General features: G+C 44.2%; 1 protein-coding gene across 2 annotated transcripts in view; it reads left to right on the forward strand.

Annotated features, from left to right (window-relative positions):
- Window positions 1–20,502, forward strand: part of FYN (FYN proto-oncogene, Src family tyrosine kinase) — a 256,607-nt gene that overhangs the window by 213,354 nt on the left and 22,751 nt on the right. For both annotated transcript variants that reach the window (XM_075340043.1, XM_075340042.1), the window contains exons 6-8: window positions 5,768–5,866; window positions 7,469–7,572; window positions 11,932–12,081. In XM_075340043.1, coding sequence (XP_075196158.1) covers window positions 5,768–5,866; window positions 7,469–7,572; window positions 11,932–12,081 — 353 coding nt within the window. The remainder of the gene's footprint in view (window positions 1–5,767; window positions 5,867–7,468; window positions 7,573–11,931; window positions 12,082–20,502) is intronic.

Genomic DNA, 20,502 nt, shown 5'->3' on the forward strand with positions numbered 1-20,502 from the left:
GTCACCTACCATATTGCACAACGTGCAGCAAGATACAGTATGCTGTCCAGAGTCCAGATGTGCATTGCAGCTGACGGTGGCCACTTAGAGCATCAAAGTTAAATGAGCGCCATATGCGTGACCAGCATTCAATGTTTTGGGGGGTTCATGGGTTTCATATCATAGCATTTCTGTATGCAAGGTGTCGATTCGTATTGAATTGATAATGCCCTGCAATTTTTTAATTCATTTTTTTCTCTCGTTCCGTTTTCGAGATAAAAATGCTAACTCCATTGTTTTCCACCAGGTGGCGCTATAGGTGGTTTCATTGCGTAGCGCATGGCTACTTTACTATACCTAGACAACACTTCTATGCCTATAGCTGTCGCCGTTCTCAAGTTAATGGTGGTGGACAGGATATGGGTGGACACACTGTATATCTAAAGTGGTGTTTAACCCTAAACTTCCTTACACACTAAAGTTGTCAAAACCTATCAAATCTGGTTGTCTCTGGGCCACCATTTACATCTAGTGTATAGGGACCCCTGACCTTCCACAGATGCCAGCGGATAAGGATCGGGCAGTTTAAATGTATACATCAGATACTTTATTCCTGGGAGATGAGCTTCCTCCTTTGGTGTCTGGATGCATCTTTTTCCCCTCCCCCATTAACAACAGAGCGTTCATTTGTATGGTGGAGGATTCTGGAGCGATAGCTTAATGAGCTTTCAACTGACAGCTATATTATGGCACATTTAGATGAGCAGACGCTCATTCCAAAGCCTTTTCATGCGACAGGTGATCAGATTGTTTTTGCCAGCGTAAGAATCTTCATTATTACAATGCAGAAGCGGACATAACATGGTGCAACTTGTATTATTTGTAATATTCTATACTCGAGTCGAGCAGGTTGGTTGCTTTGTCGAGCTCGACTTGAGTAACGAGTATAATGGAAGTGAATTATTAGGAAGTTCATCTCTCCACACACACTCAGCCGCCAGAAACAAAGCACTTACGGGGAAAGGTGGGCAGGGTTTTTGTTTCTTTACACATATCATGTGAACACATTGTTTTTAACTCCAGTGACAGCCATTCAGAGAATTACTGGGGTGCTGGCTCCCATTCAGGGGCGTAACTAGAGTTTGATGGGCCCCGGTGCAAAGTTCAGACCTGGGCCCCCCCCTCCACGTACATCGACATTTAGGGTACAGGATAATGACACTGACACTCGGGGTACAGGATAATGATGCTGACACTTGGCTCTTACCCACAGCACCCAGATTTCCCATGATCTGAAATCCCTCTATCAGCACCCAGCTTTCCTATTTTCTGATATCCATCTTGTCCTCGGCACACTGCTTCCCCATGCTCTGCTATACATCTTTCCCTCAGCACCCAGCTTTCCCATATCAGAGCATGGGAAAGCTGGGTGCTGAGACATGATGTATAGCAGAGCATGGGAAAGCTGGGTGCTGAGAGAAGATGTATAGCAGAGCATGGAAAAGCTGGGTGCTGAGGGAAAAGAGCCTTTTTCCCTCAGCACAAAACGTTCCCATCCCCTGCTTGTATCTTTGTCCCCCCTTGTATATAGTTCTCCAAATACAATAATGGCACCCACATAACCTTCCATATAGTATAAAGGGTCCCACATAACCCTTGATATATTAGAATGCAGCTCCATAGTCCTCCATGTATTATAATGCATTTCCCATAGTTCTCCATGCATTATAATTCACCCCATAGTACTCAATATATAATACTGCACCACATAGTCCTCCATATATTATAATGCACCCCCATAATCCTCCATGTATAAAGTAGCCCTTCAATTATTATCTTGAATTTCTCATAGTTCTCTATGTATTATATTTCACCCCATAGTTCTCCATCTATTATACTGCACCACATAGGCCTCCATATATTATAATGCAGCCCTATAGTCCTCCTTGTATAAAGTAGCCCTCCAATTATTATAATGAATTTCTCATAGTTCTCCATATATTATAATTCACCCCATAGTTCTCCATATATTATACTGCACCACATAGTCCCCAATGTTTTATAATGCACCCCCATAGTCCATGTATAAGGTAGCCTCCATAGTCCTCCATATATTATAATGTAGCCCCCATAGTCCTATATGTATTATAACGCAACCCCATAAAACTTCATATTGCATTATGCAGCCCCATACTCCTCCATGCATAAGGCACCCCTATATTCCATGTATAAAGTGTCCTTCATTTTGTATTATGCAGCCCCCCCCAGACCTCCATATATAATAATGCAGACAGCCACTCCAGGCCTCCATGTATAATAATGCAGCCAGCCTCCTCAGGCCTCCATGTAGCAGCCAGCTTCTCCAGGCCTCCATGTATAACAATGCACCCAGCCTCCTCAGGCCTCCATGTATAATATAACACCCAGTCTCTCCAGACCACCTCCATGTATAACAATGCACCCAGCCTCCTCAGGCCTCCATGTATAATATAGCAGCCAGCCTCTCCAGGCCTCCATGTATAACAATGCACCCAGCCTCCTCAGGCCTCCATGTATAATGCAGTATCTCCAGGCCTCCATGTATAAAGCAGCCTCTCCAGGCCTCCATATATAATGCAGCCTCCTCAGACCTCCATGTATAAAGCAGCCTCTCCAGGCCTCCATATATAATGCAGCCTCCTCAGACCTCCATGTATAAAGCAGCCTCTCCAGGCCTCCATGTATAATAATGCAGCTACCCCAGACCTCCACATATAATGCAGCCTCCTCAGACCTCCATGTATAAAGCAGCCTCTCCAGGCTTCCATGTACAATAATGCAGCTTCCCCAGAACTGCCTTCCCAAGCCTCTGGCCACCGTTTACTCACTTATATTAAAAAAAAAAGTACTCACCTTCTCTCTTCCTTCCACCGCTGCTGTCTTCCCCGCTGCTCGTTCTCCCGGTGCTGCGGTCGGCGTCCTCCTGTCCTGCACTCTGTGCACTCAGCACAGCAGTCGCTCGGGAGTGACATCATCGCACAGGGGGAGAATGGTGATGCATAGCGCGGCACCGGCCGCGGTATGCTTCATCATTACTGTGCGCGGTGACGGGGGAGACGCCGCAGCCGCTGACACCAGGCAGGGGGACCCGGTGCTGCCGCTGACATCAGGCAGGGGGGCCCGGTGTCGGCGACGGCAGCGGGTCAAATAGCGGCCGCGAGGTCTGTGACAGATCAGCGCAGCTCCTCTCACACTGACAGGAGCTGGCTGCTGATCTGCCTGGCGGCCGCCGGGCCCCTAACCTCCCGGGCCCGGTCGCAATCGCGACCGCTGCGACCGCGGTAGTTACGCCACTGCTCCCATTATTCACTGAAGGGAGTGGGTTTTTTGTGTCAGATCATTCACAAACGACATATCCGAGCACCGAGTGTACCAGCGATGCTCTGTCGAATATCGAGCACTGTGAGCACGTTCACTTATCATTAATTGTAACTAATAAAAGTGGTTTGAGAAATTGTGTTCTCTATGAGCTAATCTTCTGAGTAGAAAAATATATATCAGTAGATTAGCAAATGTAATATGTCTAATATGTCCACAAAAGTACAAAAAAATAGTCCTAAAAGGAGTTCCACCTCCAAAACTGAAATTGAATGATTTAGACATTCATATAGGGAACATAGTCACTCTAGAAATTATACTGTAGATTTTAGTAAATTTGTTTTATAGAAAAACAGTCTAATTAAATATACAAATTTGGGGCTTGCACGGCTAAGGGCTCTGTGCAGTGTTCCTGTTTCTCGATTACCATACTCCACCTCTCCCTTTAGGCCTGAGCCACAACGCCATGAAAACCGGAGCGAGTGGAGTGCGATAAAACATCGCATTTCACTCGAACCAATATTACTCTATGTGCCAGCACTCATGAGCGATTATTTTTCTCAGTCCTAATCGGACCGAGAAAACAGTCACAACATGCTGCGGGTGCAATGCGAGACTCTTTCTCTCGCACCCATTCAAGTCTATGGGACGAGAGAAACATCGCACTGCACTCACATTACACCGGTGTAATGCGAGTGCACAGCGAGAATGGCAATAGCCGACAACGGAGGAGAGAGGGAGATAAATCCGTCCTCAGTGCCAGCCCGCCCCTCCTCAGCGCCGGCCCGCCCCATCTCAGTGTTGGCCCGCCCCTTCACAGTGCCGGCCCGCACCCCGCAGCTGTGGTCCGATCGAACGATCGGACCTCAGTCGCAATGACACTCGGCTCCCGCTGTGCTGCCAGCGTGAGCCGAGTGTCATGCGAGTATCACAGTAGTCCCACGTATGGCCCCGGCCTTATAGTTATTAACTGTGTTTGCTTTGGAGCTCTACCTGATCTAAATCTTTAGTGTTGAAAATACTGACTATGAGGAAGCCAAGGGCACACATTGTCAGTGTGTATTGTGGCTGAGGTCTCATTTTCAATTGCTGTATGTAGCGGCCACTTGCTGCGCACAGGATGACAAAACAGGATTAAGAGATGAAAACGCACACTCACTGACACTGCAATGCCTGACCCCTTCTCATTAGTGTGTACACTCTCTCATCCCTCTCATGTGTGTAGATGCAACACAAAGGAAAGAGGGATGAGAGTGCACACTCACTGACATTGTGTGCTTTCTCATCTCCTTCTGGTGTCAGCCTCGCCTGCTGCTTTGAGACCTTGTGTGCAGGAAGTGGACGATTTACCCAGGAGATTGATGAGAAGGCACCAGCGTGCACTGACATTGTGTGTGCTCTTGACCACTGCAACATCAGCATGTTCAGGTCTAGTGATTTAGATCAGGCAGTGCTCCAATGCATCCATTGTAAGTCACCATAAGCGGAGTGGTGGAGGATGGTATTGATGGTGGCAGAGTGCACCGAACTCTACCATATCTAATAAAACTGTTTTTCTGTTAAACACATTTGCTAAGATCTACAGCCAGTATGATTTTTAAAGGGCTAAGTTCCCTCTTTGAGTGTTCAGATAGTTATATTTTCAGTTTTGGGGTGACAGATTTCCGTTAAGTGACACAACTCCCTTCCTAAATAGATACTCTCCGGATAGTTCCACTATTTCAGCACAGACAGCTTGGCAGCTGATGCCTAGAGGAATAGAATACCATTCATTTCATGATCTTTGATCCCTACAGCTGCCTTCATTCTTTCATGATTTAGCATGACAAACTGTCATCGTAGAATACAATGCTCCTTCAAAAAGGGACAGATTAACTCTTCGGACTACTGGTCACAAAGTCCTTAAATCTTTAATCTACATCTTTTAGATACACGTAGAAAATGTAAAAAATGTGAAATACTTCTGTAACTACAGTTAGTAGGGTGGATAAAGAGGAGGAAAGCATGACAGCAGGGTGAGACTACACAAAGGGGGGAATTATCACTATGGGAATTTTTTTATTTAATTTTAATTAGGGCTTCATTCAATATTTGATAAAACTGGTGTATATTTAAATATAACACTTTTACACACATTTGGATAGGAGCTTTTTATAGAAAACAGTGGAATATTGTATTGGAAACCATTTGCAATGTTGCTGCCTCACTTCTTTCTATTTTGATATGTTGGAAGCTAAAGTGCATAGGCCCTATGGTGTTCTGAGTATTCAAGATGACAATTACTGTAATAAGAGAACAGATTACTGGACAATCGTATTATCAAGATCCTTCCACAAAATATTAGTTTTTTGCATATGCCTGTTTACTATTACATATACATGGTATATACACATTTTTCATATTAATCATTATATTGTGTGTTTCTTTGCAGTGAAGGGGATTGGTGGGAAGCTCGCTCACTTACAACCGGTGGGACTGGTTATATTCCAAGTAACTATGTGGCGCCTGTTGACTCCATTCAAGCTGAAGAGTATGTATTTCTATTATTTTTTTACTATATTGTTCTTTCATAACATTTAACCTCTATAGACAACATAGGTAATACTTACATGATCATCAGTGATAGAAAAGCCAGGGCTCCATTTTCATGATAGTGGAGGTTCCACCTTTCAGCCCCCACTGATCACACATTTATCACCTATCCTGTGGACAGGTGATAAATGTTGTTGGTGGAAAGGTACCTTTAGGGCGGCTTTGCACGTTGCGACATTGCACGTGCGATGTCGATGGGGTCAAATCGAAAGTGACACACATCCGGTGTCGCAGTCGATATCGCAACCTGTAAAACCTTTTTGATACGATGAACGAGCGCAAAAGCGTCGTTATCGTATCATCGCTGCAGCCTCCGACATTTCCATAATGTCGGTGCAGCGACAGGTGCGATGTTGTTCCTCGCTCCTGCGGCAGCACACATCGCTGTGTGTGAAGCCGCAGGAGCGAGGAACTTCACCTTACCTGCCGCCGGCTGCAATGAGAAGGACGGAGGTGGGCGGGATGTTTACATCCTGCTCATCTCCGCCCCTCCACTTCAATTGGCCGCCTGCCGTGTGATGTCGCTGTGACGCCGCACGACCCGCCCCCTTAGGAAGGAGGCGGGTCGCCGGCCAGAGGGACGTCGCACGGCCGGTTATGTGCGTGTGAAACTGCCGTAGCGATAATAATCGCTACGGCAGCTTTCACTAGATATTGCACGTGCGACGGGGGCGGGACTATCGCTGCAGCATCAGTAACACATTGTTACCAATGTCGCAGCGTGCAAAGCCCGCCTTACTCCTAAACTTCCATGTTTGTTAAAGGGTTCATTCCCCACCCCCAACCAAAAAAAAATTACCCCAGCCACGAATACACCTAAAATAAGTTTAAAAAAAAATGTATATTTTATCTGCTCCCAGTCTTCTGTGTACCTGGCTGCAGCTGCCACATCCCATATATAGTATCACTCAGCGTGATCACTCTTGACGTTATATATTAGCTGGGGTGATTTAGGAAAGCCTGAACTCGCAGGGGGTTGGACCCAATGGCCCTTGAGGTTCCTTCCAACTCTACCATTCCATGATTCTATATGGCACAAGAACACTGACGCCATTGATTGGTCGAGGAAGTCACATTAAGTATATGGGACGTTACCGCTGCAGCCAGTTACATAGAGATCAGCAGCGAGGAGTGGTGACACTGTGCTGGAACAGCAAGAATCAAATGGATGAGTATTTTTATTTAACCCATTTCAAAGTATTATCAGCAAGGAACACTTGGACACCTAATCTAAAGCTTTTTTACATGGCAATATTCTCTTTCCGTTAGGGTATTTCTATACATAATATATAAAACATAATAAAATAATAATAAAAACATGACAGACCTTGTTATACGTCTGTGGAATTGATTAGCGTTTTTGGGTAATTTGAACTATCAAGGCTCCATTATAAACAGAAGCCATGAAGATAGTGTGGCTAAACTGATATTCTTTCATGATATATGTAAGACACACACGTGTGTGAGATACTGGAGAGTGTGTTGTCTAGAAAAAGCTAATACTAAACGCATTCACTTTTCTGACTTTTTATCTTTCCAGATGGTACTTTGGCAAACTGGGTAGAAAAGATGCAGAGAGGCAATTGTTATCCTTTGGAAATCCAAGGGGTACCTACTTAATACGTGAAAGTGAAACCACCAAAGGTGAGTGTACGTAAGAAGTGAAATAACAACTCTGGTCATTTACAGCAGCTTTCACAGGCAGTCTCATAGAGAATGAATGGAGCAGAGGTGCACAAGCTCCACTCAGATAAGCCTCTTCTTCTGATCGGTGAAGGTCCGAGTGGTGGGACCTGCCAGAGGATATCGTATTTGTTTATGTAAACTTTTTAAAACCGCATGTCTTTCGTTCCAATCATTTTAAAAAGTCGTTAACCCCCTGTCACACGTACTTACCTCCCGGACGCTGTGGGCGGCGAACATCTCTTCCTGAAGGGGGAGGGACGTTCGGCATCACAGCGACGTCACACAGCGACCACCCAATAGAAGCGGAGGGGTGGAGATGAGCGGGACGTAACATCCTGCCCACCTCCTTCCTTCCGCATTGCCGGCGGGACGCAGGTAAGCTTTGTTTGTTGTTCCCGGGGTGTCACACGGAGCGATGTGTGCTGCCTCGGGAACGATGAACAACCGGAGCACAGAAGGAGGACCGACATTTTGAAAATGAACGACGTGTCAATGAGCAACGATAAGGTGAGTATTTTTGCTCGTTCACAGTCGTTAGGAGCTGTCACATGCTACGACATCTTTAACGATGCCGGATGTGCGTCACAAATTCCGTGACCCCGCCGACATATCGTTAGATATATTGTAGCGTGTGACGGGACCTTATGGGTAAAAGAGATAGTGCAGGATAGGACAGTTTAAACCATTATTATTTATCCCTTATTCCTATTTTATTTATATGCAAATTAGGGTTTCTCAAATGCACCAGAAGGTGAATTCGTGCACTTGCAGTCCTCGGCTTCTCTTAGTTTTGTGCCGCCACCATTTTCCATTACTTGACTGACATTGGAGAGAGAGGTTCTGCTGCAAGACATAATTTCTGCTCCTCACTGTCAAGCTAGAAGCAGAGGTGACACCAGCTAAGGCTATGTGCGCACTTTCCGTTTCCACCTGCTTTTCAGCTGCTTTTCAGGTCCGTTTTGAACTGCAGCGTTTTCATGCCAAAAGGCATGCGTTTTGATTTTCCAGCAAAGTCTATGGAAAATGTGGATTTCTTGTCCGCACCTTGCGTTTCCAAACGCAGCGTTTAATTAGCATATTTTGTGGCAAAAGCCATGCGTTCAAAGAAGCAGCATGTCAATTGTTTTTGCCATTTTGGCTGCGTTCTACACCTATTGAAATCAATGATTTGTAGAAAATCACTGCCAAAATGTTAAGCAGTGCGCTTGCATTGCATTATTATTGCGATCCACGTTTTTTGTTAACATAACAAAGGCAGGTCTTTCCTCTTTCTCTCTCTGTCTGTCGGTCTCTCTCTCTATGTCTCTATCTCTCTCTCTGTCCATGTCAGTCTCTCCCTCCCCCCCTCTCTCATACTCACCGATCCACGATCACCTTCGCGGCGCTGCATGGCGTTCATACTGTGGCGGCTTCTCTTTTGAAAAAGCCGGCCTCTCATTAATCCATCACGTATTGCCTGCTTTCCCCGCCCACCGGCGCCTATGATTGGTTGCAGTCAGACATGCCCCCACGCTGAGTGACAGCTGTCTCACTGCAACCAATCACATCCGCCGGTGGGCGTGTCTATATCGAGCAGTTAAAAAAATAAATTAAAAAAAACGACGTGCGGTCCCCCCCCATTTGGATACCAGCCAGGGTAAAGCCATACGGCTGGAGGCTGGTATTTTCAGGATGGGGAGCTCCCCGTTATGGGGAGCTCCACAGCCTAACAATATCAGCCAGCAGCCGCCCGGAATTCCCACATTCATTAGATGCGAAAGTCCCGGGACTTTACCGGCTCATCTCGACTTGCCCTGGTGCGGTGGCAAACGGGGTAATAAGGAGTTAATGGCAGCAGCCCATAGCTGCCACTAAGTCCTAGGTTAATCATGGCAGGCGTCTCCCTGAGATATCTTCCATGGTGAACCTGTAAGTTAAAGTAAATAAACACACACATCCAAAAAATTCTTTATTTGGAATGAAAGACAAAAAAACACCCTCTTTCACCACTTTATTAATCCCTCAAAAACACCTCCAGGTCCGCCGTAATCCACGCAAGGTCCCACGACGCTTCCAGCTCTGCTACATTGGAAGCTGACAGGAGCGGCACTAGAACACCGCCGCTCCTGTGAGCTCCATGCAGCAACTGAAGTGAGTCACGCGATCAGCTGAGCTGTCACTGAGATTACTCACGGCCACTGCTCTCACGTGGAGGACTGCAGCTGTGACCGCGAGTAACCTGAGTGAAGGCACAGCTGATTGCGCGGCTCACTGCAGTCACTCAGGGGATTTGCGATCACAGGTGAGTCCTTCACGTGTGACCGCAAATCAAGCCGCGGCACACGCACAGAGCCGCGCGATCACAATGAAGTCGGGTGAAGTTCATCCGAGTTCATTCTGATCGCGCGGCACTGTCCCACAGCCAGCCATGACAGTGACAGTGCGGTCCCACTCGGCTCTGCTGCAAGTCTATGGGGATGCTGCAGAGCCGAGTGGTTGCATACTGTGAAAAATGTGCGTTCTGGATGCTTTTCCCACTCTGTCTATGGCAGAGAAAGCATCCAGAACGCATGAATTTTCTCCAGGAATGTCCGCACTTTGCATTCTGCAGAATGCATCTCAGAACACAGCTTTTTCAGCTGCGTTCTGAGACGCACATGCAGTGACTTTTTCGCTGCAGAATTGAACTGCAAAGTGCGCACATAGCCTTAGAGGAGCTGAGGTCTCCAAGTCTATTGATAAGATCGCCAGTGCTCTTGCAAACCTAACTTTTATAAGAATAAAATATACATTTCTGCAAAATGGGGGGCCAGATAGCAGCAAAATAAGTGTCAATGGAGGGTAAATGTTACTGACAGATTCTCTTTAATAGAGCCAATGTTGTGATTAAATGATCAATGAGGGTTCCAGACAGGGGAAAGCTTGTGCCAGTTATGATTTTTTTTCAGTGGTGACTGTAGCAGCGGAAATGTAGTAGTACACATCTGTCATTCAGATGAATGCATGCAATAGACAACTGATGTCTGCCAGAGTGAAAGTTTTGATGCTGTTTAGTGTGGGTGAGTCGGATAAGTTGGATAAGTCCACCTTTTCAGCAGCCTGTGATTAGGATATGCCAACTCCCTAAGGCCCTGTGCGCACGCTGCGGATTTACTCCGGATTTTGACACAGATTTGCCGCGGATTTGCTACAGAATATGTGTCTAACATTGCTGCAGTTATTCCCCAGCAAATCCTATGGGTTTGAAAAAATGCTGTGTGCACACTGTGTTCTTTTATACCCGCGGATTTACCCACGGAGTTTCCGCTGCGGAATTAATGAGCATATCACTTCTTTTCCGCAGGTAGATAGATAATGGTAAAAACTGCGGGGACCAACTTGCGGAAAATCCGCAGCAAATCGCGGCAAAAACGCGGGTGCGGTTTTACCGCGGTTTTTACCACGGGTGCGGGATTCTTTCAGTGGGTCCGTTTTTTTCTTAAAAAAAGGGCACTTTCTAGTGCGCACATAGCCTAATGCAAAATTCTCATCCACGACTGTGTACTGACATAAAGACTCTAGTGCTGATTCACAAAGGAACCCAGCACTCATTTTCATAACTAATATATCAAGCAAGATAATGCTAAAATTACGGACAAAAATACCACTTAGCATAATTCATATTAGAATTATCTGCCCTGATGTATGAGTCGCTGCTATTGAGTGCTGGATATCTTAGTGAATTGGTAGTGCAGCCTGTGACTAGTAGGCCCAAAAAACTAGATGTGCAAAGCCAGAAGTTAAAGGGAATCTGTCAGCAGGTTTTTTTTCTACCCCATCTGAGAGCAGCATAATGAAGAGACAGAGATTCTGATTCCAGTGATGTGTCACTTACTCGGCAGCTTAGTGTATTTTTGATAAAATCAGCAAGAGATTATCAGTAGAAGACTAGTATACCTGTTGCTATATAGTCCTCCATATTCATGAGCTCTGTATATCTCCACCCTCACCTCTGATTGGCAGCTGTTTGGGTTTACTGAATATGGGTCCAAAGCTGCCAATCAGTGATGTGAGCGGCGTTATAAGGAGCTCAACATTCAGAGAACTAGTAGACCTGCAGCGGATAAAACACTGATATCAAAATGATTACAAGCAGCTCAGTAAGTAACACATCGCTCGAATTGGGGTCTCTGTCCCTACAATATGCTGCTGTCAGATGCCAACAGATTCCCTTTAAAACAGTACTGTTATTTGGAAACAGAATCAAAATATCCTCTTTATGTTTTTATTACGTTTTTTTAATATTTTGTATGGCGAATTGTTTACGAAATAATATTCTCCTTATGAACAACATTGCAGGTGCCTATTCGTTGTCTATTCGTGACTGGGATGACATGAAAGGAGATCATGTCAAACACTATAAGATCCGGAAACTTGACAATGGCGGCTATTACATAACCACAAGAGCCCAATTCGAAACCCTTCAGCAGCTTGTTCATCATTATTCAGGTATGACTGCTCCCAATATTACACTGCTGTACATGACTTTTGATTGTTATAAGTATTTTTAAGTTCTTCTTTAAAACAGTACGATAGCTATGTGCTCTAGTTAAGGGGCGGGCAATTCATTTTCTAAAGGGGCCGCATGAGAGACTGACCGAGGGCCGAACCAATAGGCTGAAATAATTCTGCTCAATATTAATATTAACATATTAGTGGTAATTATTATTTTATACTAATATTAATTGTATCACGTAATATGGAGCAGAATTACGTATGCTGACATCAACTTATATACAGTATGTTCCCACACACAGCCCTCCTATATACAGCATGACCCGTCAAATAGTTCCCTATATACAGTTTGAGCCTTCACGCATCCCTGTATATACAGTATGAGCCCCTACATAGCCTCCCTATATGCAGTTTGAGCCCCCACACAACCCCCTACATAGAGTATGAGCCCCTGCGTAGCCCCTATATACAGCATGAGTCCCCCACATAACCTCTGTATATACAGTTTGAGCCCCCACACAGCTGCCTACATACAGTATGAACCTGCACACAGCCACAAACATACAGTTTGATCCCCTTATAAACAGTATAAGCCCTCACATTGTCCCTCTGTATTCAATGTGAGCACCCACACTGCCCACTATATACAGTATGAGCCCCTACAGTCTCCTAAATACTGTATGAGCTCACACATAGCCTCCTAAATACAGCAGGAGCCCTCACGTAGCTTCCTAAATACATCATGAGCCCCACATAGCCTTCTATATACAGTATAAGCCCTCACATAGCCTCATATATATAAAGTATGAGCCCCCACATAGCCTCCTAAATAGAACATGAGCTCTCACATAGCTTCCTAAGCTCAGTGTGAGCTTCCTAAATGTATAATAAGCCCCACAAAGTCTCCTATATACTGTATGAGCACCCACATAGCCTCCCAAATGCAGCATAAGCCCTTAAGTAGTCTCCAAGCCCCCCATAACCTCCTGTATACATTTATGCACACCCGCATAGCCTCCTATGTACATTTCTGAGCCCTACATATCCTCGTATATACATGCAGATATCCCATACACATGAAAAAAAAACCCACCACATACTCAACTCGGTCCCATTCCCCTCGTGCTCCAGCCTTCGATGCATTCATGCTCCGCACAGCACATGTGATGCTGTAAATTCATCACTTCTGCTGTGCTTCACGCGGATTGGTGGAAGACGGATGCAAATAGCAGTGACATCAGGCAGCGGGCAATAGCGGCAGCAGATAGCCGGTGGAAGAGAGCACGGTGCGGCCTGCGGTCCACTATTTTCATCCCTTTGGCTGTCTCGGTTAGCGGGCTGGACTGAAACAGTAAGAGTGATGGATGTGGCCCATGGGCCGCACTTTGCCTGCCCTGCTCTAGTCCAATATTTATGGTGATCCCCATGAAGCTGTTCTCAGCTTTCACCATGAAGCATGTGACATTTCTGTCGTCTGGTGACTCATTCACTCAGCTAGTCATGTAATCTGTTCCAGGGCAGTGGAAACATAATACGTACTTTTATAGTTTTACCAGCCTTTGTATGAGACCCTGGGTCATATCAGGATTCCAGAGTCCGCAATCCTGTAATGTGTTGAACCAGATGTTTCCAGGAGGCAGATATTTCATAATGCTAATCTGCTTTGCTGTTCATTCTCAAAGCCTTAGAGCAGAAAATATGTTTCCCAATCTTTTATAAGTTGCCAATTTTGTAAATTAAATGTACTTTCTGTTTCACATTTATTTATTTTTTCACTCCCCTCATGGTTTATCAGCGTACAGATTTATAGGACACACTTACATGTTGTATGCGTAATATGGAGTCTAAGGATATGTGCACACTGTGTCTTTTTCCACACTTATCTGCGCGGAAAATGTTGCCCTTCAACCCCCCAAAAAATGCTCAAAAGAATGGACCTATTAATTTCTATGTAAGAATGACCTGAAATTCCTATGCTCAGGATTTTGAGCTTATTTTAAATGCTTCAGGTTTTGAAAAGATGTCAAGTGGTTAAAACAAGTGACGTCCATGTTTTAGGCATTTTCTACTAGGAAGACACTCGATACAAGTCAATGGGAAGGCTACAAATGATGGCTTGAAGACGCCTTGCTATTTTTGCCTATTTTTTTTTTTATTTTTTTTTTTAAGTTTTTTTGTCACAAAGCTATTGTTGTCTTCATTGCTTAATGAAGGTTAAAATCTGTCCAAAAAAAACCAGACGAAATGCTAAGGAAACAACCTGAAAGATGTTTCTGGCTAAAAGAGTTTCGAGAGGCAGCTTCTGCTTGAAAATCAACTGTTTTTCACCATCATAAAAAGACGCAACGTGATCATGCTCTAATAACTGGCTTCACTGACCTAAAGTTTACTTAGGACTTTTGTCCACTAGGAAAAGGGGAGCAGAAATGCACAACAATCTCCAACTCCATTAAATGCCTTCCCCTCAAAGTAACTAACAAACTACAGTGGCATTACTTTGGAATTCCAGTTACCAGTGAATCTCTATTTAACGGGGTTGTCCACTACACATACAACCCCTTCTCAATCCATATGTTTCCCCTTTTTAAATAAAACCACTTATACCTACTACACTGGCGCCTTTCAAGTGGTGTCCGCACTGTCTCTCCCAGGATCGTGTAACAGTGTGAGGTCATGCGACCCCTGCGACCAATCAGCAGCCACTTCACTCTCCCCACCTTCAGATGTACTGTACATACATACTCCGTATGGAAGGGCTGGCACTGTATATATGTATGTATATCATTTTAAAAAATGGAAACATACAGATTGAGAAGAGGTTATTGGAATAGTGGACAACCCTTTTAAGATTTTCTGAGGATTAAGGACTATTAACTTAACAATTTTCAGGCTTCGAGTGGAGTTCAGATTGCACCTGTACTTGTACAGCAGTACTACTTTGTGTGCTCCTGTATAATGCCTTTTGTGAGGGACAGTATTCTCCTCCAGAATACTCAATGATAAACACACTCTCATTTTTCACACATTCATATTCTCAGACATTCTCTCTCACACACACACATACACACACACTCTCACACACTGTCTCACGTACAGATGCATACATGCTCAAACACACACACATTCCCACTCTCACACACTCACTCTTGCACATACGCACACACCCTCACACATACACACATTCACTCATACGTACACACACACATTTACTCACTCATGTACACAAACATATACGTCTGCATACTCAAACACACACACACACATTCACACTCTCTCTCACACACATACTCAGTCTCACACATACGCATGTACATACACTCACACTGTCTCACGTACACACACATACACGTATATATACTGGCACATACAAAATCCCACATTCACACTCTCTCACAGATTCACATCCAAACACTCAGTCTCACACACTCTCACACATAAGCACACTCTCACACACTGTCTCACATACACACACATAGACGCATACATATTCACACCATCTCACACACATTCACACCATCTCACACACATTCACACCATCTCACACACATTCACACCATCTCACACACATTCACACCATCTCACACACATTCACACCATCTCACACACATTCACACCATCTCACACATTCACACCATCTCACACACATTCACACCATCTCACACATTCACACCATCTCACACACATTCACACCATCTCACACACATTCACACCATCTCACACACATTCACACCATCTCACACATTCACACCATCTCACACACATTCACACCATCTCAAACATTTTCCCCACACACTCACTCTCATACATACGCACACATTCACTCGCACACACATTCACTTACACACACTCTCTCACACACGGTGTTACGGTTGCTGCGAGCACTGGAGCCTATGTCCAGATTTCTTGCTACTGCACATGTGCGAGCGCTGGAGACTAAGTCCAGATTTCTTGCTACTGCACATGTGCGAGCGCTGGAGACTAAGTCCAGATTTCTTGCTACTGCACATGTGCGAGCGCTGGAGACTAAGTCCAGATTTCTTGCTACTGCACATGTGCGAGCGCCGGAGACTAAGTCCAATCTTGGAGCCATTGCACATGTGCGGGTGACATCATCGCTGGCACGAGGTCACATGTCTCTGACACCTTCTATGCCGATTGGTCGCTGGTCATGTGCTTGTGACGTCTTGCTCGGTGATAGGCCAGCATGACGTCACTCCTGTCGTTCTGGCAGCGGATTGGCTCTGGTGTCCTCCATCTTGGATGAGGCACAGAGTCTATATAAGACCCTGACACACGCCGCATGGTGCTCAGTCCTCTTGGTTCATGCATATGAGTAGACGCTCTGTGCGCGGTCCTCTAGGCATTCCTCTGTCTATGCTAGGTGAGCGCTACCGGCAGGGTAGCGTTCTTATACCTTACAGCTTCGGCTGCTGTCCGTATCCTTACCTCTTAGGGGAGCGGACATAGGCAGGTGCCTGAGGCACATGGTCTGGCTGGGCCTTGTGATTCTACTCGTAGGTGGACGTTGCCGCTAGGGTAACGTTCCTTATACTGCGTCTGGCAGTTGTTCGTATCCTCGCACACTAGGGGAGCGAACAGAGGTAGGAGCTTTGTGCGGCTTACGCTGCTGTTCGTCTCTTTTGCACCACTAGAAGAGCGGACCTAGGCAGGTGCCATATCTAGTGGTTCGTGTCCTCGCACACTAGTGGAGCGAACGCAGGTAGGAGCTTTGTGCGGCTTACGCTGCTGTTCGTCTCTTTTGCACCACTAGAAGAGCGGACCTAGGTAGGTGCCATTTCGCACACATTGCCTTTGTCTCTGTGATTATTAACAGAGATCATTCCACACACCCTCCAAGTAAGGGAGGAATTGCTTTACTTACTTATTATATCCTTCTGTGAGTTAACAGAGGTATTGCACTCTGCCATAGTCTGCAGCAAAGTCTTTGCACGGTGGACCCTGACTGTCTGATACTCCTTTCGGTTATTATCAGACAGCCCCCCGTAACACACGGTCTCATATACACATGCATACACGCATACTTAAAGGGAACCAATCACCAGGATTTTCATATATAACCTAAAGCCAGTGCTATACTGGCACTATCAGGCTGATTCTCTATATACCATTAGTGGTCAGCTCGGATTTTTAGGTTTTGAAATCCATGAAAGTGAAGTTTGTAAAATGAGCAGCTTCTTGAGTGACAATTGCAGTGGAGCAGATCATATATTCATAGTTATCCCCTCCCTCTGTTAGAATTAGCATAAGCATTATACAGACGACTCACTTTGTCTAGTAGGACCTGTGTGAGGTCATACCCATGTGTTCAGAAGGGGCGGGGCCTCAGCCACCAAAGCTGGATATCAGGTCACATAACTATGAATATATGATATGCTCCAGTGCAACTGTCACTCAATAAGCTGCTCATTTTACAAACTTCACTTTCTTGGATTTCAAAACCTAAACATCTAAGCTGACCACTACAGGTATGCAGAAAATCAGCCTGATAGTGCCAGTATAGCACTGGCTTTAGGTTATATACGAAAATCCTGGTGATTGGTTCCCTTTAATCAAACACACTCGCACTCATACAATTTCACACACATACACACACACAACTCTGTGTGTCTCCTTGTAAAATTGGAGACATACTATGAGAAAACTCATAGTATGGGCCCATCGATAATTATGAGTAGTGTGCCTAAGGTTGCATGACATGTATTGCTGTCATTCTCTTTGACAGTAAATTAGCGCAGGTCTGACTTTGATCCTGTTTTAAAGATGTTACTCACCTAAACATTTTCACCATGGCTGAACTATCGTCCTGTTCTGCTGTGAGGACACTTCCAATCCAGTTTTCATCCAAACAGTCTAATTTCTTGAGATGCTCCACCTAACAGCCCCAGACTTTTCAACCGGACTGTCAGAAAACACATGCCTAGTCATTATACAGTATCTCAGATTACCAAGGAAATTGTCCATGAAATGATGGTTGATTTTTCTGACAATTTCCTTTACCACCTTTGGTGAAACAAATTATATTTTATATATATATATATATATATATATATATATATATATATATATATATATATATATATATATTTACACACATACACAATATATACGCACATTATATATTGCTTTAGCTGCAATTCATTTACAATGTATTGCTAGTTTAGTAGGTTTGCTGTGTACACATGCGAAAAATATCCCGTGTACCTGTAGTTTAAGGTGACCTTTTAGAATAATCTGTTATGTCTGTGTACATGCAGAATAACATTTTTTCTAATTATTATATCACTTGTACCCCACATTGCTTTCTAGTTCTCCCGTCTGTGTGCTCTATCTCTAATTTTCACTGGCGAATATAGACTACCAATTATTCACACTGATTGAACAACATAATATTAATATTCTGTTTTTTTTCTTATACGCACTAACATATTCTAAAGCATTTTACATAGGATACATGTACAGATATCTAAAATATTATACTAAAAAAGTGAGGGCCTACTCTAAAGAGCTTACATTATATGAGGAAAAAAAGAGTGGCACAAGAGGTAAAAATGCCACAATAGTCCAACCATGTTTTCTAAAAAACTAGGTAGAACTTTTTAGCAGAGAAAAGTGGGTTGCCAGCATCAGTGGCACAGCATGTGCTTTGCACCCCTTAACGTGTGAGCTCTTAGTACTCCAAAATACCTTTGACCAGTCCAGTATTAAACCCCTTATCCCCGAAGTCCTTGAGTTGTAACTTAAGGAAAATATATTGCAGTTCTTTCATTGCTGTTGCTGCCTATGCAGAGTGCAGCAGCCAATTACATTAGTTTATGTAGGTTGCTATACTCTTCTTGAGCAGCACCAGGTAGGCACTCACTGTGGGGCTCCAATAAGACATTGCGGATCTTGCTGGGCAAATTGTATGCCTCCATAGACTTAGGTCACCTGGGGTAACCACCCATGTAACTCTTCTCCCATGCTTCACCCTTGGTACTAATAAAGAAGCATGAGCCGGTCATCCAACTTTTATCTGTGTATGCTTAAATATGACATACACTAAATACAGCGTGTGATAGGTATCTACCAAATAAACATAAGGCTGTGTTCACACACTGCGTTTTTGACCTGCGTTTTTGGTGCGTTTTTGCTGCAGAAATTTCTTGAGAAATTCTTGTAACCTTTCTGCAGACATTCCCCAGCCAAACCTATGGCAAAAAAATTAGCTGTGCGCACACTGCGTTTTTTTCTTAAGAAAATTCTTTTAGTAGATTTTCTTAAGAAAAAGAATGAGCATGTCACTTCTTTTCTGCAGCTAACTGCGTTAGGCTAGGTTCGCATACTGCGTCTTTTTGACGCTGCGTTTTTGTGCGTTTTTGGCCGCTAAAAACGCATAAAAACGCACCTGCGTCGAAAAAAACGCATAAAAAAATGCATGCGTTTTTGCCGCGATTTGGTGCGTTTTTGGCTGCGTTTTGCTGCGTTTTTGATCTCTGCGTTTTGCTGCGTTTTTCCAATGCATTGCATGAGGGGAAAACGCAGAAAAACGCAGGAAAGAACTGACATGTCCATTTTTTTTTTTTTAACTCAAAAACGCAGGTAAAAAAAACAGATGCGTGCGGACAGCAAAAATGAAAACTCATAGACTTTGCTGGGGAAGCAAAGTCCTGCAGTTTTAAGGCCAAAAACGCACCCGAAAAACGCGCAAAAACGCCGCGAAAAACGCACTGTGCGCACATAGCCTAAGTTACCATAGATAATGGCACAATAACGCAGGGAGCAACCAGCGGTAAAAACGCACCGAAAACGCACCAAATCGTGGTAAAAACGCAGGTGCGCTAATCCTTCACTCTCAAGAAATTTTCTTAAGAAAAATCCTTTTTCTATTGTGCACATAGCCTAATACAGCGGGGGTAAAAAAATAATTAAAACTTAACGTTTAATACCACAGTTAAAATTGAGTAACCAATGACATACAAAACACAAAAACCTGTGTGAACATGTACCACGGTGGTCTGCGACACATGCATTCAAAATAGACATAAATCACCGTCACAAGACCCACCGATCACATCTAAGCTGTATAAATAACTTTATATGAATAAGGATGCTAGACGTCCCAAACGCGTTTTCTTACCATGAGCTATTTGGGGTTTTAAACTGCATGAAATTTTTTTAATGGGCATCCAATAAAGAAGAATTTTTATATATCGTGGACGTGGATGCTGGAATTTTTCCTATTGTATAGATAACGTCAAGTATACAGCAGAGTGCAAAGGGGAGCCTGGTAGCATTACGCGAGATAGAGGGGAGAGTTTTGGTCCATTATCACATTTATGATCGTGTACCACGGATTCACAACCTTGTATGTTACAGTTTTACAAATGATCATTCTCATCCCATCTTACTTGACAT

Source organism: Anomaloglossus baeobatrachus, chromosome 3 (assembly GCF_048569485.1).
Source record: "Anomaloglossus baeobatrachus isolate aAnoBae1 chromosome 3, aAnoBae1.hap1, whole genome shotgun sequence".
Taxonomy (NCBI): domain Eukaryota; kingdom Metazoa; phylum Chordata; class Amphibia; order Anura; family Aromobatidae; genus Anomaloglossus; species Anomaloglossus baeobatrachus.